Genomic DNA, 21947 nt, shown 5'->3' on the forward strand with positions numbered 1-21947 from the left:
CTCCTCAACTTCATGTCTAATTACCCCATCGTGGATGTTTCACACAGCCCGACTTGGCCCGTCACGCGTGTTCTCAGTTCATGCAGTCCTTTATGCGTTTAAAAGTGTGTGTGTGTGTGTGTGTGTATGTGTGTGTGTGTGTGTGTGTGTGTGTGTGTGTGTGTGTGTGTGTGTGTGTGTGTGTGTGTGTGTGTGTGTGTGTGTGTGTGTGTGTGTGTGTGTGTGTGTGTGTGTGTTTGTGTGAGAGAGAGGAGAGAGAGAGAGGGGGAGGGAGGGGGAGATATTGTTTTTGTTATACACTCAAGAGGTTACAGTACAAGTTGCTGCTTTTGCTGTATAAAGTTCTTGTTCTTATAGTTGCACTTAGCTGAATCTTACTTTATATTGCAAAGCCCCTGGTGTGCATGAATGTAACCCTTCCCTAGCAAATGCATTCCTTTGCCATTTCTATTTAAAAAAAATGTTTATTTGTGTAATATTTAACATTATCTTAATCCCCAGCGACACTGATACATATTACAGTAATAATATTACTGTGATATGTATGTATCTAGCTATTAGTTTTATTCTGTTTCCATGTATGTGTATGCTGCTGTATATCCGGTGTAAATGTACTACATATATTATTCTGTGTCAACATCAGCACTAATTCATAATTTGTTGTGTAATTCACAGCTAAAGGAACACCGGCATGTAATTCCACTCCGGAGCATCACTTAATCAGGCTGCCCATGGACTGCTTTCAGCCCGGGACTGACTCCAAGTATTACAACGCTGGCCGGTGCCCCCACAACAAATGCGCTGGCTCCTTGGATTTTGATATGCGCTGCAGGGATGGCGGTGCTTTCTGCTGTGCCGTCGAAAGCATGGAAAGTCAAACCGTCGACTGTGGGAGCTACAGCTTGCCCGTCCGCGCTGTGTCCAAGTGCAGCTGCCAGAAGTGTGTTGAGCCAATCATACTGGTTCGTGGCAGAGTGGTCACGGCCGACAACGATGAACCACTTCGTTTTGGACATATCTACATTGGTAAAGAGCGAGTGGGCACCACTGGATACCAAGGCGGTTTTACACTGAATGTTACCCCAGACACAGAGAGGCTGGTGGTGACCTTTGCCGATCCGACACTGAAATTCATTGACACGCCAAAAGTGTTCATCTTTGACAAGAGGGGAGGATCCATTTACCACGATGTGAAGGTGATGAGAAAGCAGGCACCAATTGATATCAACGCAGGGGAGACCAACACCATTGAATTAGGCGAAATCAAAGGGGAGGATCCCATAGGCCAGTTAGTTATTCCCCCCAATTCCTTCCACAAGGAAAACGGAGAGATCTATGAAGGAACTGTAAAAGCCAGCGTCACGTTCATTGACCCCAGAAATATCACGACAGCCGCCGCAGCCCCCGGCGACCTCAACTTTGTGGACGCTGAGGGGGACATGCTCCCGCTGAGGACCTACGGCATGTTTTCTGTCGACTTCAGAGATGAAACAAACCAGGAGGTCCTTGGAGCGGGCGCTGTCCAGGTCCTCCTCGACACACAGCATATCACAATGGAAGAGCATATCCCCAAAATGAAGCTGTGGTCCTTGAACCCAGACACAGGGGTCTGGGAGGAGGAAAGTGACTTCAGCTACACACAGAGGACCACTGGCGGCCATGGGAGGAGCAAACGAGAGGAGCGCACGTTCCTCATTGGCAACATGGAGATCAGGGAACGTCGGTTGTTCAATTTGGATGTGCCCGAAAACCGGCGCTGCTACGTCAAAGTCCGGGCCTACATGGGTGACAAATTCCTCCCCACCGAGCAGCTGGACGGGGTTGTGATCAGCCTGATAAACCTGGAGCCCAAGCCTGGCTTCTCGTCCAATCCCAGGGCATGGGGCCGCTTTGACAGCGTGATAACCGGACCCAATGGAGCCTGCTTACCAGCGTTCTGCGACGCCCAGAGGCCTGATGCTTATACAGCCTATGTCACAGCGATGATGGGAGGGGAAGAACTCGAGGCAGCTCCATCTACCCCCAAGATGAATCCAAATATCATCGGAGTATCCCAGCCATATCTGGATAAGTTAGACTACCAGCGCTCAGACCACGATGATCCCGCCCTGAAGAAAACAGCCTTCAGGATCAACTTGGCAAAACCTAACCAAAATAATTTTGATGAGACCAATGGGCCAATATACCCCTACCGGAGTTTAGTAGCCTGTGAAAACGCCCCCGTTGACGCAAACCACTTCAGATTCTTCCGAGTGGAAAAGGACAAGTATGAATACAACGTTGTTCCCTTTCAGGAGACCGATTTGACGACCTGGATGGGCGACTACCTCTCCTGGTGGCCTAATCCCCAGGAGTTCAGGGCCTGCTTCATCAAGGTCAAGATACAGGGGCAGAAGGAAGTGATGGTCAGGTCCAAGAACACGGGAGGAACACACCGTGAGACCAAAGGCCAGCTCTATGGTATCAGGGATATACGCAGCACCCGGGACATGAGAGAGGCCAATGCCTCAGCTGCCTGTGTGGAATTTAAATGCAGCGGATTGCTGTTTGACCAAGCCGAGGTGGACCGATCGCTCATATCAGTCATCCCACAGGGAAATTGTCGCAAGATTAACACCAATAGCCTTCTACAAGAATATCTCATCAAACATACGCCAGTTGTTCAAAACAACGATTCCTTTGCATTCAACATGCTGGCACCTTTCGATCCGCTGGGACATAACTATGGTATCTATACAGTCACAGACCAGAACCCACGGGTGGCAAAGGAGATCGCTATTGGACGCTGCTTTGATGGCTCCTCGGATGGTTTCTCTCGGGAAATGAAGTCAGATTCCGGAGTAGCCCTGACTTTCAGTTGCCCAGAAAGGAAAATTAGCAGGGAAAGCCTCTTCCAGCGTCTTCAGACCAACCCGCAACAGACCCTCTCTCAGATGGCCAGGGATATGAGGGAGTCCGAGGGACTGCAGGTCCAGAGATCATCCACCCAGGTGGTGGCCTATCCGTCCGAGCAGCAGGGCAGAGCCCAGCGTCCCAGAGTCAGACCTTCAGCCAGGAGGAGAGTGGCGCGCACACAGCAGCGCATGTAGATCTGAGGTGGGTAGAATTGAATGGATGAGTGTGTGCGTGTGTGTGCGTGCGTGCGTGTGGTTGTGTGTGTGTGTGTGTGTGTGTGTGTGTGTGTGTGTGTGTGTGTGTGTGTGTGTGTGTGTGTGTGTGTGTGTGTGTGTGTGTGTGTGCAAACCAGCAAGGCCCCCCAAAAATGGTGGTATTAACCATTCCATGCATAGTTCTAATACAATATAATCATTTTATAATGCTTTATACTATATATTTATATATTGTGTGGTTACAATTAGTATAATCACTCTTAAAATGTGTTATACTATAAAGTCACTATAAGTGGTCATTTGTTGATTTAAAATCTATGCAAGAACAAAAAATAAATTATTTAAAATGTTTAATGGGTTATAACAGACAAAAGGATTTAGTACTGGTAAGGAACTCTCTTTTTTAATTGTAGATCAGAACATTCAGAATTACAGCAATACATTCAGTTAATAAATGTTAAGACTTACCTTACCAGAACCTTACCACTACTGAATGCATTGTCTATTATGAGCCGTTAAAATGAGTAACACAAATGATTTTACAGTGTTTTGTGTTGTTATTGCATAGGGTTAATTATATTTTTTCCCCTTCACTCCTCCACTTCACCCATTTACGACTTACATCCATATACTGCTCGTCCTATACGTCCTCACTAATGCTCTTTATAATATGGTACAATTTTTGTCTATTCAGTCTGTGTCTCAGAGGAGGGCTGTGAACAGTTCAGAAACCCGCCTAGCAGTGACATCATCGGTAGGCAGGTTTGGTCATTTCAAACAAGGTTTTATTCTTATTTCATTTAGAACAATATTGGGCCCGCTAAGCTGGTCGTAAATGTCAGTGTAAATATGGGATCACAGTTATTCCTCATTTTTGCCTGAAGTTCAGAGGCGCGTTCATATGGAAGATTCTTTGCATTGCTCCACGCCCCCACGTAAGACCATAAAGCTGTTTACATTCAAAATATGGGCGTAAACAGCTTAGTGAATCGGGCCCATTGTCTTCTATTATTAGCATGCTAACTTTCCAGGAATAGAAAGCCTGCACTTTCTATTAGATTCAATTCCCCATCGATGATGTCACACTGGTAGGCGGGTTTCTGTACTGTCCAAAGGACAGTACAGATAGGTTGCATATGTGAAAAATGCAGGGCAAAGGTTTTTCCTTGGCCTCTAGGGAGTGTGCGTGCAAAGTTTCACGCAGATCGGTGCAGTTATAGCTAAAAACGTGAATCGGCCTGTTATAGTGCCACCATGAGGCTGATTTGAAAGTTTTCAAGTGGCATTTCTTCCTGGGCTAAGTGGGAATCTACCTGGAAGATTTCACGGAAATCGCATGCTGCGTTCATGATTTGAAGCATTTTGTTCAAAATGAACCAATCCTGCAAACTTTGGAAGCCAATTTTAGCCAATCAGGATGGAATATGGAAAATCGGACAGAACCGTGTCGATCACATGGCTATAGAGATACTGTGTACAGATTCGCGTGTTTTTTGGACAAAATCTGTAGGAGTAATATAAAGAAAAGACAGGCTGATCTGAAAAATGTGGGGCAGAGGTTCTGCTGTGGCATCCAGGGAGTGTGTGTGCGCAGTGTGCGGAGATTAGCTGGTCGCAGACAGAAGGACGGCGGACGGATGGACGGGCGGACACACGGACAGACGGACAGGGGGCAAAACATACTCTCTCGCCATGCTTTTCGGCCTAGCGGAGACAATGAACATAGAAATACATTTGTCCAATTGTTTCAAAAAAAAAATTTGGTAGAAAAATGGGGATCATTACAACAGTATAGAAATCTGGGAAATATATATTCATTTTAATAGAGTTGGCACGTCCTGAAACTGGAAGACTCAACCATTGCATTAGATTGAACTTAGTGCAGTCTGTGAGTGGAATAGAATTGTTTAAAAAGTGCTGAAACTATGTTATATGTTTGCCCATATATGTATAATAATAGAATTACAATAACCATTTCTTTTCATTTCTAGGATTTGGGGATGGAACTGACAAAAAGGCATCCATGCACAAGTCAAGGAAGGAAAAGTCATTCTTGGTCAGTCTATTGATGATGGATATGAACTCTGTCCTGTCGAAGAAAATAATAAACTGAGATGGACAGCAAATCCTGTAAAACCATTAAGAGCAATGGAAATTCATTGGTTGAACACATTCATTAGTCTTACACTTACTTGAAGCTTGGCAATAAATATCAGAATTAATGTGCTCCTTCTAAAAGACATGCATCACTTGCTTGTACTGTATTCATTCAGCGTTTTTTTTTTTTTTTTAATTGGCTTTAATGTGCATTCTAAATGAAAAAGCTGAATCAATTGTTGGAAATGTGACTTTTACAATTCTGATCTTGGCATTTGACATCAACCATGCTGACGTGTTGTCTCTTAGTGCTTGAGGTAACACCAAATGTAACTGTAAAAGCTGACCCAGACCAGGCCCCAACCACTTCATAACTGGCAGACACTTTCTGTTGAACTTACACAATCCCTTTCAGATCAGAGGGAAGAAAAGATGAAGTCTTTGGCATTTCCAGTAGACAAGTAAGAGTTTTTTCTAGAATGTGGCTTAACATGTTTAAGAGAGAGACACTGGGGATGCCCATGGAATAGAACACGTTTTTTCAACAACAACAAAAACATTATTCAGGCATACTTCTTTCCTCTCCTGGCTACAACTTGCAAGGGATGCTTGTTGTTGCCAAGAAAAGCATCCCTTAACTTAAAAACCAGTAGACTAAACACATCCAGTGGTAGGCAATCTGAGAGAAGAGGGTCTTAAAGATAACGCAAAATCCCATTGTCCTACACACATTCCACATTACTTCCTCACTCAACAATCCTTAAATACATCCCTCAGTATCCCTTTCTTATGTCCAGCCAGAAATGATAACTGGTTCAGAGGCTAAAATTGACACTGATGTTGCTGTTTGTTGTGGGTGACCGTCTTAATCTCTTGAAGTGCAATAATTGTATAACATTTTAACTTGAGAAACTTTGCAGCTCAAACGTGACAAGCCAGATATGTACATAAAGGGTTGCTATTGGTTATTAAGCAAGCAATCCTTCAGTATATGTGGGAGGAACTTTGTTTAGGTATTTGCAATGGACCTTGTACAGGATTTATTTGAATCGTGAATTTAAGCAAATAATTCAAAAGTTGTTTGGTCATTCTTTGTCATTGCCCATGCCACCTACATTTCATGTACCTTTTCATATCTTGTCGCATGAACGCAATTAGTACAATACACAGTAACTTGCAGCTTCAGAGAGCAATCAATTTCCTGGCAATTCAACCCTCAATGGAGTCTTCTCTTAAAAACACAACCCTCCAACTGTGATTCTTAAGAGCTGAAAAAAAAAACTGAAATATACTCAAACAATTTCCATTGGTGTCCCCAGGGATACAGTATATTTCTGACTCAGCTAAATTGATTTAGACATATCTTTCAAAAAAAGCCAATGATATAAAAGGATATTTTCCAGACTATGCCAATGAGATTTAGATAGTTCCTGATTTGCCATTACAGTAGCAAGTGGAAAGACATTCAAAGAGGACTGTTTAATTGGAGTTGCTAATAGGAAGAAATGATTTGATAATAGGTTCAGACTTGTTTATCTACAAAATGGGTGCCCTTTTAGACCAATGGGGGAAACTCCTCAAGCTGAACTAATCCAAAACCAAATGAGGTGAGCCTGTGGTCCGTGGAGAAAGTAGCCTTGGCTGGCAAGTAAATACCAGTCTGTTGTTAATTAGGAAATTAATTAAGGATACTTAAAACTGTTTGACCATGACTTTCATAAACAGCCAAACAAGTTCATTTCCAAGATTAAGCTTTGTATACAGCTGTAAATCAGGCCCAAGTGAAGTGTGGACAAACATATTTACAATCAATATGGCCTATGGCCATAGTTCACTTTTCTTCTTCTGGATTATAAACAGCTACAAATTCCAATAATGTTGGGACTCTTTGCAAGATACTCTGGGAAACCATTCAGAAATGAGACATGCTGTTCAGGAGTGAGGACTCATGTCAGTGGCCAATCGTGAATGAGGAGTTCAGATGTTGCGATGAAAACAAACAGCTTCCTGTCGCAGATATGACATCCGAGCTGTGTGGAGGATGACAGTAATTCATTACAGGTGTAGGGAGCGATATAAGTCCTGTTAAGAAGCAATGGTGTGTGAGGTGAGGTCAATGAGGGAGACCCACCAGCAGCTGTACAGCAACTGTAAGAAATGTTAGACCAAAGAGGACATGAAAGAATAGGAACAAGATTATCCAGTGATGGATTCTGAGCATTTGCGGGAGCTTTTTGAGGAGGGGGGAAAACAATGGGGAAATATTAGTGGTCTTTGGCCCCAGAGTCCATCACTTATGGCATCTCAGGCATTGAAAGTGGTTACATGTGGAGGAGTGTTGAACGCTTTGACAAGAGAATTGGTTTGTTTATGAGGAGAAGCTACATTAGGGTTTGAGGGACAGCCTAACACTAATAGCCGGAGTTAAGCATGCAAGGTTAACATGAGAATGTAACAGAGCTAGCCCTTTGTTTTGTGAAGAACTTCAACATTATTGTAACAAATCACTATTTCTCCAAGAATGAAGTGGAATAAACTATTAATTACACAGAACAAAACATTTTATATCAATTAAACCGTATGTATACTTCTATACGTCTAGGCCCCCTCCTTTTTTCCCTCTACACCAAATATCTTTGCTGAAAATAGCCGATCTACAAGCTCGCAACGTGTTGCAAGCTTGTAGATCAGCTATTTTCGCAGGATGTTCGCCCCAGGAAAAATCCGCCAAATATGTGCATGTTTTGTGCAGATTTCCTGCAGATATAATGTATGTGATTTTTGGCAATTTTGTCAAAAGATTTGTTTTTATTTGCTTTCTGATGTTTTAATCTTTCATCTGTAATAATGACTGAAATTAAAATAATGACTGTGTAGAGATCAAACATAAAAATGTTACCCCCTTAATCAAGAAGGAACTAATACCCAAAACAACAAAATAACCAAAGGAATGGAATTGCATTGAGGTCAGATATCACTCACTGTTACCATGTAACATCAATTACAAAACACAAAGCACAGGGTTCTCAAATACCAGGACCCACACAAGAATTTAAGGGTTTAATTGTGCCTTTAGCATGAACTGATCAATCAGTCCTCGACTTTCCTTTAAAGTCTGACCAGACTTAAAGAGACCATTATTCAGAAATATTTCTTGGCAGGGCCACCCTAGGATCTTTCCACCATTGTCTGGACTGTAAAAAGAAAGCTGTATATTTGCAACCATGCACCAGCAAACTGCCCAGGGCCCCCCGTGGGTGTTATGTAAATTGATTTCTGGGAATACTCTGTAAACCCTATTATGCAACATTAGCTATTGCATGGCATTGCTGATTTCTTTGTTTCACTCTTTGAACAAAGTTTTTATGTGTAAATTGTGCATTGTATGAAATTTGCTATAAACGTGAGAACACGGATTTGTAAATAAAAGTTTTGCTGTAAATGTTTGGGGTGATATGTCCTGATTATAACGTGTGTTTTAAAAGAGTATTTGAGAACATCATTAAAGTGTGATGATTTCACACAAGAGAAATATTTTTTGTTATAACGCAGGTGTATCACAGTGTTACTGAAGGTGTCATTTATGCAACCAGAAACATGCAAGTGCTGTAGCAGAAAAAAAAGTGTACTGACAAAAGAAAAGCCAATCTAGAAAAGGCTGAATTAAATATAGGCCATATAAACAGTACCCCAGATAAGAAAATACCAACCGATAAGCCCAGCATGTGAACTAAACATGAGGTAATAGATAGCTGAGGGCTGAGATAAATGCTGGCTTCCCCAACGTCTCAGGAAGCTGTGAATGTAATAAACCCCCATAAACAACAAAATATTTGGAAACATCTGACTGCCAAAGATGTGAAAACCATTCCTGGACCATAGAGTCTGCTGGACACTGACGTAGATTGTTCTACAAACACACAATAGCTGCATCTCAATTGTGTGTGTGTGTGTGTGTGTGTGTGTGTGTGTCCATTGCACTCCACAGGTGATGAATTAAAATACACACAACAGGGCCCCTGCTGTGCATATAGACATTCACAGCCAATGGAAATATTATTGTAATAAAGGCACACCACAGGGGAAGCAGAGGGGAGGAAAGCTAGAATGGTGAGCCACACTTTCACTGACATGTTTTTGGCTGGATCTCTGCAGCGTGTCAGACTGAGAAAATGTCTATGGGGTGAGTTGTGTGTAGAAAATGAAAACACACATATAAATACATTCACTTATGCATATATCATGGAAGGAAACACATTTACACACACACACACACACGCACGCACACACACACACACGCACGCACGCACGCACGCACGCACACACACACACACACACACACACACACACACACACACACACACACACAGGCTAATGTACGTCTTTCCTTGTTGACAGTATCATTACTCCTCAAGTGTATTATTCTGCCAATGGATACACAGTCAGATCAGTAAAGAAAGAAAGAAAGAAAGAAAGAAAAAAAGAAAGAAAGAAAGAAGCAGGTCTGGGTCTTGAACGTGTAAACTCAGTGCGGAGAATTTGCGTATTTGTCCACTACACCATCACATCTCTGATGTGTAGATTTTTTCTCCTAGTGATTTTGAAGAGTTCTTTTGTATGATATGATAGCCTCAAAAATAATCACACATTGTCTGGGACTCAAACAAGGAACATCTGGGTTCAGAGTCAGGGCACTAGACCACTGCAATAAGACCTTCACATGAAAGATGTGTCTTTCTTTTGTATGTTAGCCTCCAAGCACACAAATTATGCACTGACAGTCCACTGTACCAACAGACCTTCACAGACAACAGGTGTGCCCTATTGTTTTTGAAATGGTCTTCTAGACACAATGACTAGTACCATATAGACAAAATGACCAACTCTGTTTCAGCGGGCATGGAACCATCTATAGTCTGGTGTTTTACTCTGTTTCAACCTGTCATGGATCCGTCTATAGCCTGGTGTTTTACTCCGTTTCAACCTGTCATGGATCTGTCTATATTCTGACCATGATACTGACATGATACTGACCATGACTAACCATGATACTGAAATGGTACTGACATGATACTGAGTAGATACTGAGTTGATACTGATTTGATACTGACCATGATCCTGACATGATACTGACCATGATACTGACATGATACTGACCATGATTCTGACATGATTCTGACCATGACTAACCACGATACTGTCATAATAATGACATGATATTGACACGATACTGACCATGATACTAACATGATACTGTCATAATCCTCTGTAACATAATTTTGTATTCCTTGCCTTAACTGCACAATCTTGTAGGAATTGTTCAGTTAACTGCACTTACGCCTTTTGTGCTCCAAGTTCAATGCACTTACGCCTTTTACGCTCTATACTCAATAGAAGGATTTCACTTACGCCATTAGGTTTTCAGCCTTTATTTTAAAAAGTAACGATTATAACTATTATCTTTTACCATCTTAAAATTATATATAAAAGTATATATTTGTCACAAAAGCCATTTGCACTCCAAGTCCTCGTTATGTAAACATTGATGTAAAAAACAACAAGTGATTACACTGCAATAGAGGATTATGCTTTATCCCATTCCACAGTTTTCCTGTATATTATCGTATTCTTCTGAAAAATAATGGTTACACTAAATGACCAGGATCAAAGGGGTAGTAGTGCACATTCGACTTCTTAACAGGTGCTGGCCCCGACGTGAACTCAGATCAAAGGCACCAAAGTAGAGCCACACACTATATGCTCCCATAGATGAATCTTTTACTTAAGCAGAGTAACGTTTCGGGGCCCATGCTCTTCTTCAGACGGCATTTAAGCCGGAACGTTGCTTAAATAAAAGATTCATCAATGGGAGCATAATACAGTGTGCAGCACTACTTTGTTGCCTTTACACTAATTGACACAACCCAGTTACACCACTACAGTCAAATTCTACTCTTTGCTGAAGAAAGTCACACAAAAAATCAAGCATGAGTGGCAATAAGGTCAAATTAACGTCGTTTTATTTCATTTCACCTGACAACAATTAATCAGGATAAGTGAGGATGAGTGAGTGAGTGAGTGAGTGAGTGAGTGAGTGAGTGAGTGAGTGAGTGAGTGAGTGAGTGAGTGAGTGAGTGAGTGAGTGTGTGTGTGTGTGTGTGTGTGTGTGTGTGTGTGTGTGTGTGTGTGTGTGTGTGTGTGTGTGTGTGTGTGTGTGTGTGTGTGTGTGTGTGTGTGTGTGTGTGTGTGTGTGTGTGTGTGTGTGTGTGTGTGTGTGTGTGTGTGTGTGCGTGCGCACACGCGCGTGCGTCCGTACGTACGTACGTACGTACGTGTGGGTGCATGCGTGTGTTTGGAGCTAATTTCACAAGCTGCTGGAACAATCAGTCACGGTCCAAAGTCTGCACATATTTGGGGCACGTTTATCCCAGTGTATGGACTATAGTTCCAATTACAACTACTCGGCATCATCATCTTTTCTCTAGTCTGGAGCCGGCCACAACATTTCAGCCACATCACAAGGGCTGTTTTCCCTGGCCAGGTAACACAGGAAATATGACCAGGTATGTCTAATTCACCCTTGGATGGCTTCTATGGACACATCCCCACAGGCCTTCTCCATGGAAATCATGTTGAGGTTTCTGTCATAAAACACCACTGAGAAAAATCTATTGCATTGAGGAACCAGAAATTGTGCAGGTAAAAGGGGAGGTTGTGAATGTGGGGTGGTCGTTGAAAAAATACTAATAGCTAATGCTCATCCAAAGTAAAACATGTGGAAACGTGTGGTAAGATAAATAATGGAGATTATGTTGGGCAGAGGCAATACATAGCTACTGTCTGATGTGTAAGATCAGCAGCAAGCATTCCACTGTCTTTTGTGGTGATGTTGATGGCTTTCTACCCAGTATTTCAAGAGGGGGGAAGAAAAAAAACATAATGCCGTCATGTCCTCTTCAGACGATGCTCCTGATAGTGACCTGAGAATACGGCATCGCCAGATGAGCCAAGTGGAAAAGGTCTGTGAAAATGATAGATAACGCTTATGGAATGTCTCAAAATAGCCAAAGTGGGTTCGCTACAGGCGGTGAGGCTCCATGAGAAGGGGATTGATGGTCCCGTGAACAGCTTGAGGATCAGACGGCCATTCAGACTGTCCGGTTCTTCTGGCCCACAGGAAAAGGCTGTAAGGAGAGCGGACTGCTGTGCTTCACATACACAGTGCCATCCTCCAGCTTGACTTCGTACACTTGTTGCTATAACAGACAAAACAAAAAGTAACAGCTGTTAAAATAGAGAGGAAACGCAACACCTTGCTTTAGCTCTAAGAAGTGAGCAGCCAGTGCTCATGTGGCACCATGTCTCAAAGAACACATTTTTGCAGAGGTGTTTTCTTACTGGAAGTGTATAGGCTTAAATTTCATTCTTTCACTGATTAAAAATAAACCTTAAAATGATTCCGTCAGCTAATTCAAATACACCCATACCTGTCAACCTTCCCTTTTCAACAGGATTCTTCCAGATTAATCAAATTCCCGCTGTCCTGCCTTTAGAAAAATAAAATACAACCCTGAACCGGACTATTTTTGTCTCCGCCAGGCCGAAAGGCATGGCGAGAGAGTATGTTTTTCACCCTGTCCGTCCGTGTGTCCGTGTGTGTGTGTGTGTGTCCGTCCGTCCATCTGTCTGTGAGCAGCTAATCTCAGGCACCGTTGGCCCGGTCGCAGCGAAACTGTGCACACACACTCCCTGGATGCCAATTCAGAACCTCTGCCCCAAATATTTCTCATGAACCTTTTATAGCGCCACCAGGAGGCCGATTTGTGCAAAACATACTTTTTGACAGTACTCCTACAGATTTTGTCCAAAAATCACGCAAATCGCTACACAGTATCTCTAAAGTCATTAAACGACACAGGTCTTTCAGATTTTTCTTATTACATCCTGATTGGCTAAAAATGTCTTCCAAAGTTTGCAGGAGTGCTCTGTTTTGAACAAAATGCCTCAAATCATGAACACAGCATGCAATTTCCGTGAAATTTTGCACGCACATTCCCATTAGGCCGAGGAAGAAATGCCACTTGAAATTCAGCCTCATGGTGGCACTATAACAGGCCGATTCATGTTTTTACCTATAACTGCACCAATCTGTGTAAAACTTTGTATGCACACTCCCTAGAGGCCAACAAAAAACTATTGCCCTGCATTTTTCAAATCTGCCTTTTACAGCGCCACCAGGAGGTCGACTTATGTAAAACACATTATTTTATACAACTCCTTCCAATTGTATCCAAATTTCACGCAAATCGGTACACATGATCTCTATAGTCATGTGATCAAGACGGATGTGTTTGATTTTTCATATTCTATCCTGATGTCCTGATTGACATCTAAAGTTTGCATTATTGGCTTGTTTTGAACAAAATTCCGCAAATCATGAACGCACTGTCCGATTGCGGTCAAACTTTGAGTTTGCGCGCACATTCACACTATGTTGAGGAACAAATGCCACCCTTTTAACATTGGCCTGTTATAGCGCCACCAGCAGGTCTAATTTAGCAAAACAAGTGTTTTTTAACAAAATGCCTCAAATCATGAATGCAGTCAGGGTCCAATTGTCATGCAAGGCCTAAGAACAAATGGTACCCTTTTCACATTGGCCTATTATAGCGCCACCAGGAGGCCACAATAGCCTACCTGACCTGGCGGAGACCTGTGCTCCGAGGAGCACTTTTTCTAGTTTATTACTGTGGTTAGTGACTGTACTGTGGTTAATGAACTATTTATCTTCCCTCAGTTTTAATAAATAGAACCTTTGAAAACAGACCTGATGTTGTGGTTGAGTTTATTTAATTTGAGTGTTGTGTAAAATGTGTAAAAGTAATTTGTGTTGGAAAAACACTTTGACTGGTAAAAAAAACTACGTACAAAAATAAATAAATAAAATAATAATATCACCAATATTCTCTGAATATTTTGTTAAAAGTAGAAAGTATATTAAAAGTACAGAGGAAATATGATGCAAATAGCCCCCCACCATTGAAGTTCCAAAAATGTTCCTTATTTTCAGATCACAATGTTGACAGGTATGACAGGTATGACAGATCTAGGGAAGTGTGTAGGTTTCTCACAGACAATACTATAACCACTACATGCGGTCCCAAAACCACAGATACCTCAGTTGATAGCATGATACTGTAACTTTGAACACTCATACTTCTGTGATATTTCTTTGTGGGAAGCTGTGATGTCATGTAATTAAACTCTCTCATAAATATTAGCCACCTACTGTTAGTTGGTCCAGCTTGATGTACGGTATACACTTAGAAAAACACTGAAAACAATTGCCAGGGGGTTTACACAGGTCATAAGTGCAGGACAAAGTAGTGTAACGGACCCGCAGGGCGGTTTCCTTGAGCACAAATGTGTTGTCCCTGAGACTTCTATTTTGAAGGGCTTCCTGCCCAAACATCAGGTCTGCAATAGTCTCGCGTTACCAGACTGTTGCCTCCCACAATTTTCAAATGTTTACGGCATACAGTCTGGGACTCGGAAGCTCTGATCATGATTAGAATATAAACCGGATGTGGAGCCTCCTCTCCATTTCATTTTGTCTGGCTATGCGAGACTAGGTCTGCAAGACCTTTATTTGTAGTGTTTCCTGCCCACAGGAACACATCAGCTCAGCTGCAATTAGAACTAGAAAGTACTGTTCCTGAAGAAACAGTGTGGGATCGCTAAGAATGTTGATGGTATTGAGTATTGATATTGTTAGTATTGTTAAAGGTTTGAAAGGTTTAAAGTTCTAAAAGTTCTAAAGGTTTGAAAGGTTCTAAAGGTTTGAAAGGTTCTAAAGGTTTGAAAGGTTCTAAAGGTTTGAAAGGTTTGAAAGGTTTGAAAGGTTTGAAAGGTTTGAAAGGTTTGAAAGGTTCTAAAGGTTCTAAAGGTTTAAGAGGTTTGAAAGGTTTGAAAGGTTCTAAAGGTTTGAAAGGTTTGAAAGGTTTGAAAGGTTCTAAAGGTTTGAAAGGTTCTAAAGGTTTGAAAGGTTCTAAAGGTTTAAGAGGTTCCAAAGGTTTGAAAGGTTAGAAAGGTTTGAAAGGTTTGAAAGGTTTGAAAAGTTTGAAAAGTTTGAAAGGTATAAGTATTTTTACTCATTTGAGTACTACTGGGTATGTTTACTCAATTTAAGTACTCTTAAGTATTGTTACTCAATGTATTTACTTTAAATTATTTTTAGTCACTTTATTTACTTTAAAGTATTTTTTACTAAGTTTTACAACTTTTAAGTATTTTTACTATTTTTTTCAACTTTTAAGTATTTTTACTCGTTTTGAGTACTTTTAAGTATTTTTACTCAATATAAGTACTCTTATGTATTTTTTAGCTTTTACTAATTTTTACAACTTTTAAGTATTTTTACTCTTTTTATCAACTTTTAAGTATTTTTACTATTTAAAAAGTGAAATATCTCTAAAAGTACAAATTATTTAAAAAATTCAAATGGTAGCCAATATGTCCTAAGTAGGCTGAACGTTATAGAGTTGGAACGGAGTTTCTAGCTAAAAGTATGAATTTCTCCATTGAAATGAATGGGAGTTTTTTAGAAGTAAAAAGTGAAATATCTCTAAAAGTACAAATGATTTCAAAAATTCAAATGGTAGCCGATATGTCCTGAGTAGGCCGAACATTGAAGAGTTGGAACGGAGTTTGTAGCTAAAAGTATGAAGGACTAGTTAGCCATCAAAAAAACGGCGGGAATATGGAATAATAAATAGTGGCAATAACATTAGTGTGATCGCTTTAGCGATCCCACAATAAACAAGTTCACCTGGTGCTGGTGGACAGTATGGGGCTGCATGTGCCTGGCAGCAAACAATAAAATGGGCTCAGTGGTAGTGGAGCATTAAGGACTGCACAGTGTTGCAAATGTTTGTCTTGCCGATGGACACTGGAAGGATGGGTTAAGGACGGACGGAAGGTTAAATGACAAACTATGAAAAGAATGGACGCCACGCACCATGCCACTGTCTACAACACTTATAATAGCACCTAGCTGGAAGGGGAACAAGGTATATGTCTGTTTAATGGTTGTTGCACTGTTTTCATGGTCTTATTGTTATCTGAGTGATCTTACTGTTGGCTTTTATTGTCTGAGGGTTATTGCTATAGTTTGTACCCTTTTAATGTATTTTTCTATTAAGATGGTTTATGCATTATGTAAGTTGGTTTGTGATGTAGGCCCAAAGATTTTATAGGAAAATGTATTTTGCCATTTGAGATTTGATGACATTTATGGATTATTGTATTGATTTATGTTATGTATTTTATGTTTTCTTTGTAGTTTCTACGTTGATTTAATAAAGAACCATCACAAAATCATCAGTCAGACTTCACCCTTTTAATGGCCAGCCGGGACCGCTACAAGTAGGCATATTGTATTCAGGGGGCAAACCAAGTTCACTTTTCCAATCACAGAATACAGAAAAAACACAGTCAGGCCACACCAGGATAACCCCAGGCACAGTACAGTAACATGAAGTAGCAGAAACAGACCATTGGTCACAGACTAACCAGAGGGAAGGAATTATATACACAGACTAACAAGACACGGGTGAACACAATGCACAATCATCATACTGTAGTAGGTATAACGCATGACATACTGTAGATGAGGGGGTGGATCAAGATGGGAGGACACACTGGTGTAAACCAGTGGTGGAAGAAGCCATATTGTTTACTTAAGTAAAAGTATCAATACCATAATGTAGAAATACTCTGTTACAAGAAAAAGTGCAGTTTTCAAAATGTACTTCAGTAAAAGTACATAAGTATTGCCATCAAGATATACTTAAAGTACCAAAAGTAATCATTATGCAGAATGTCCCAGTTCACAAGCGTGAAAATAGCAAGTCTACAAGCTCACAAGTAAAAGTAGAAGTGAAAGTACCTCAAACTTGTACGGTACTTGAGTATGTGTACTTAGTTACTTTCTACCACTGGTGTAAACAAAAGCACATGGTGGGCAAAGACTGCGAGACAAGAAACAGCTGACTATCACGGGGAGAAACCACTCAGGATGCAAACCAAAGGTACAGTTCAAGGACAGGGAAGGCAACAAAGACACAAGTAAATAACTCAGCATGCAGTGAGACAGATGCAGATTGTGATCATAACAGAATAGAACAAGGCCATGCTGTAATGCAACATAAATGTCCATTTCTCATGCCATGTCAATTCTCTGAGCTATACTGAATTGTACTCAACAGTAAGAGTGCACAGCTTAAACTGCCAGGTAAGGTTAACTGGAAGGACAAGCAAATCTTCCATGACTATACAGCTACAAATATGAGGTTGCACAAACCAGATGTATGCTTTGCGCAACTGATTGATGTATTTTACAATGGGAAACACATCTATAGGGAGAACGGTTAAGATGACCCAGTGGGTAAGTTGACCCACATCCTGTATCTATAAAACTAGAAAACTGTGGCGACATGTGACCTTAAATCTAGTAAACATCCATCGTTTACACCTGGCTGTGAAGTTGGGAAGCATTCTTTTAAACAAAAATGTTACTTGTTGGTCAAAGTAACATTTCAGGTATAATATCAAAGCAAATTGACCCAAGTCTAAAAACATGGGTGACATGTTGGTGATTTGCCAATGTATAAAACCACGTGAAAGTATTATTCTAGACAATTTTGTCTAAAATGGTGGCTGTGGGCCAGAAATGAACCAAATGCTCTGGGTTAAAATGAGTCAGTTATTATATTAATCACTATTCATATTTTGTAGGCTATTTCTTTGCTACTCAAATTACGCTGAATGACCTTTGTTTTGGATGAGTACACTCATTTAAGAGAAGATTTCAATATTGTATTAACAATTGCAAATATCAAAAGTAGGGCTGGAACTTTAACTGATTCATTTCGATTAATTAATTACAGAAGAAATAACGCAATTAAAAAATTTTACACATTTTAATCACTCTTATTTTTGCACCACAGAACCTCACTGGACGGGTTTCAGGCGTATCGACCGGTGCACCAACCAACGTTTATTGATTGACGTCAGACAACAAACCCTGCAGGGCAAGTAAGAGTACAATGACCCACACCCAACCCACACTTGACCACTTTATGTTGAACTGTTGGTCTGTTTATTATTTTGGCCAAGGATATTGAGGGAGAGTTGGACTGAAGGGGTCTATTTTATTTGTATTTTTTAAATCAATATGGACTAACTAAATTGTTGGTAAATCAACAAAGTAACTTAGTGTTATGGCCTTTGAAGCAACAGATAGTTTTGTTTTTGTTAGTCTGGTTTGTTCATACAGGATATTGGACAATAAGGTCAATCAAGACTTCTTTATTTTTATTTCTCCTAATGGTCAATGTTTCCACTGTTCTGGAATGCACTTGAAAGTATTGTGTTTTACTTGTGCTTGAGTTTACAGAAGGTCCTTGAATTTATATAGGCTACCTGAATCTCTGAATATATTCCTAAATTTGCTGCACTTTATGGTAAAACTTGCACTGATCTGGTGGTCTGTTTAGTACCACCTTGATAAAAAAAAATCATCACTCATTGATTCACTCGTATACCGAAATGTTGTTTTAATTGAACAAAACATTGCTTCTCCGATTAAACATGCGATTAATTACGCGCGTGTGTGTGTGTGTGTGTGTGTGTGTGTGTGTGTGTGTGTGTGTGTGTGTGTGTGTGTGTGTGTGTGTGTGTGTGTGTGTGTGTGTGCAAACGCGAACAGAGACACACAGGGAGAGAGTGACAGACAGGGGGAGAGAGAGAGAGAGGAGAGCGACATAGAGAGGAGGACAGAAAGAGAGGGGAAGGGGGCGAGAGAGGGAGAGAGAGGGTGGATCTGGCCGATCTGCGCTGCGAAGTGGGCGCTACGTCACGCTAGATGTGAGCCCCGCGCAGCGGGGCGAACTTCTAGTGATTTCAGTTGATAGAAGACATCATGAAATAAGGGTTTAGATTTTAACTTAATTAAGTGAAAAGTGGCTCATCTTACCCCGTTCTCAATATTTTTGTATTTGTGTGGTTTTCCACCACAATACATTTTTCCTGATCAAACAATGGTAAATTACACTTTGACTGTAAAAGTAATTTACAAAAAAAACAAGCAAATTATGAGGAGCATATTAAGCATAATGCAATAATGCCTGGAAAAGGCCATGACCCCTGCCTGGCAATATACATAATTATGGCGTACTGGACTGACCTGTAGCCCGGTACCTGAATTCCCAGTCCTGAGCTCAAAGTCATAATCATGCCAGGGGCAGATGACCTGCAGGACCCCGTCAGCCTCCTCAATCTCACCCTGACACAGAGGTCCACCTGCATGCAAACACAGGACATTCACATTATTGGTGCTGTTCCGTTTTAGGATGAGATGAGAGGATGAGAGGGAGGTTGTTGCAGTAGGCTAGCTACTTTACACTTGAACCCCAGCATCCTATTGTGGGGAAAGCTTTTGCTGGGAAAAAAAAGCAGAAAACAGAAAAGACACTAGTATTGAGCCCTGAGGGTCTCCGGTTACTCATCTAAGTGGTCTAAGGTCTAAGTGGTTAACCAGATGGAAAACAGACAACTAGGTCGTGACAGCATGGGGCATGGATGGATGCTGCTTTTGTTTGGTTGATGAATAGTGTTTTTGTTTAGTTTTTTTGTTTTATTAGCCTAGGTTATAATGACACAAAGTCTGGCTCACAGCATTTCTGCCTAACAATTAAAGGCAGGGCTTTTCAACAGGGGATCCGTGACCCCTAGGGGGTCCTCAGAGTTACTACAGGGGGGGGGCACCAAATCTTTGTGTGATGGCTTTTTTCTTTTTACATTAACCACTTGAACCCTAGCATCCCTATTCTGTGGAGAACTTTAGACAAAAAATGCAATGGCAGCGCGAGGCCTTGTGAGCAAAAAGGTTTGGTGTGGAGGGGAAAAACGCAGACAAAGTACAGAGTGAAAGGTCAAGTTTACCAAGTATTGAGGGTTTAAGTGGTTAAATGTCTGAAAATACACATTAACGTGAATCCAACATACACTGATGATAGTGCTGTCAATTAAACGTCTATGAAGCTCTGTAGAAATCTATGAAAACGTTTAATCTGCAACACAATTGTATACAACATGGTTCTCAAAATTTTTCATGTCAAGGACCCCCAAAGGCCCCGGACCCCCATCTCAAATATTTTGTTCCAGGGACCCCCAGTAGCAAAGATTTTAGTTACAAATGTTCGCATAAATAAATATATATTCAAAAATGTTGCACAAATGTTCACCCATTTTCAAAAATAGCAGATCTATGAGCTTGTATATCTGCTATTTTTGAATAGCCAAAGTATAAAAGGTTAAAATTATTGTGATGCTATTAACACATTTTGCTGGGGACCCCCTGGAACCCCCCCAAGGACCCCTGGGGGCCGGACCCCACTTTGAGAACCAATAGTGCGGGGGGGGGGGGGCTGCTTTATCTCTCTCTCAGCTAGGGGGTCCATGGCCTGAAAAACGTTGAATACCCCTGATTAAAGGAATATGGTTTACGCTCCGCAATCGTTTCGATTCATTTCATATAATGGATGTATCGCGCATTTTCCTCTATTTTTAAGGCCAACTAAAGGGTTAAATGTGAGCAGAACGCAGTGATGTGGTTGTCGTTGAGGAGGAGCTGTTGGTTTAGGTTGGTTTCATTACCGGCGTGAGCGCAACGGGCATCCATGGCAAAGAACTCTCCCTTGACGTGGAACAGGCAGACGTCCGAGTCGTAGCCCAGAGAACAGTACATCAGCCGGCATTGCTTCTTACAAAGCTCCGAGGCTGGGCCGATGAGCCTCCACGACGCACTCCCGATCATCACGTCTCCCTCTTTATTCGCCGAGTCGGAAGCCATGAAATAACGGCGAAATCAACTGCTTTCTGATTGAATCGACTGCTTTCTGATGTGTCACTACTCGTTATATAGCCTAGTCCGCATTCGCTGGCGCGACTGGACTGTTCTGTAATTATTCCATAACATCCATTATCCACGACTCTGGGCTGACCATATCCCGTTTATATGTGACTATCGCTTCCTCCCAGCCCTCTGTCAACACTGTGATGCCGTTTGCTGCTATTATGCTCCAATTGCTTTAAGTTTGTAGTTAAAATGTGGCGGTTCATAGCTTAACCAGGCAGTGGCGTAAAGTAACTAAGTACATTTACTCAAGTACTGTAGTTAAGTACAATTTTGAGGTATTTTGTTTTACTTTACTTGAGTATGTCCAATTTTAAGTACTTTTACTTCTACTCGCCCTACATATCTATATGCGTTGCGATGCCACACATAGCTTGTAGATCGGCTATCTTCTATTTTCAAAAGAGTTTGTGAAATTGGACATTCTGCATAATGAGTACTTTATACTTTTGGTACTTTAAGTTTGATTGATTGATTGATTGAATTATTTAGAAGTTTGCAGAAAAAAGCACATGAAAGTAGCCTATAGGCTACAGTTTAAATACAAGGTCAACTAATTAGGATTGAAAAGCCCATGAAAGCCTATGGCTTGTTTCAAATGGGGTCCCCATGTAGCCTACTCAAATCATAGTGACATTAAATGACAGACAGATATACACTAGCCTACTATGCAGAACATCATATAAACAGTTTACAAAATGAAAAATAAGAAAAACAAAAATATGTACAGTAAAACGTTCGAGAAGAAAAAAGGGGGGGTTAGG

At 41.1% G+C, this 21947-nt stretch overlaps 2 protein-coding genes across 2 annotated transcripts in view; one reads left to right on the forward strand and one right to left on the reverse strand.

The window, feature by feature from the left end:
- cilp2 (cartilage intermediate layer protein 2) overlaps positions 1–8649 on the forward strand; it is a 43378-nt gene extending 34729 nt beyond the window's left edge. Inside the window, exons 9-10 of the mRNA XM_080430783.1 lie at positions 676–3096; positions 5102–8649. Of these exons, the coding sequence (XP_080286909.1) occupies positions 676–3089 (2414 nt within the window). The 3' untranslated portion in view covers positions 3090–3096; positions 5102–8649. The remainder of the gene's footprint in view (positions 1–675; positions 3097–5101) is intronic.
- A 2880-nt stretch (positions 8650–11529) lies between these two features.
- Positions 11530–21292, reverse strand: LOC308087206 (Rieske domain-containing protein). The gene is made up of 3 exons (XM_080430921.1): positions 20925–21292; positions 19453–19568; positions 11530–12463 (listed from the first exon to the last, which is right to left on the reverse strand). Exons 1-3 carry the CDS (start codon positions 21118–21120, stop codon positions 12356–12358), a joined length of 420 nt encoding a protein of 139 aa, XP_080287047.1. The 5' UTR covers positions 21121–21292; the 3' UTR covers positions 11530–12355.
- Positions 21293–21947: the final 655 nt, after the last annotated feature.

This window comes from Gymnoscopelus braueri (genome assembly GCF_963280865.1).
Source record: "Gymnoscopelus braueri genome assembly, chromosome: 6".
NCBI classification, from domain to species: Eukaryota; Metazoa; Chordata; class Actinopteri; order Myctophiformes; family Myctophidae; genus Gymnoscopelus; species Gymnoscopelus braueri.

Coding starts and splice junctions, on each gene's coding strand:
- LOC308087206 (XM_080430921.1), bottom strand. CDS start 21,120: ATGGCTTCCGACTCGGCGAATAAAGAGGGAGACGTGATGATCGGGAGT. Junction 19,569..20,924: donor TGCCCGTTGCGCTCACGCCG/GTAATGAAACCA, acceptor GTTTGCATGCAG/GTGGACCTCTGTGTCAGGGT. Junction 12,464..19,452: donor ATTCAGGTACCGGGCTACAG/GTCAGTCCAGTA, acceptor TGTCTGTTATAG/CAACAAGTGTACGAAGTCAA.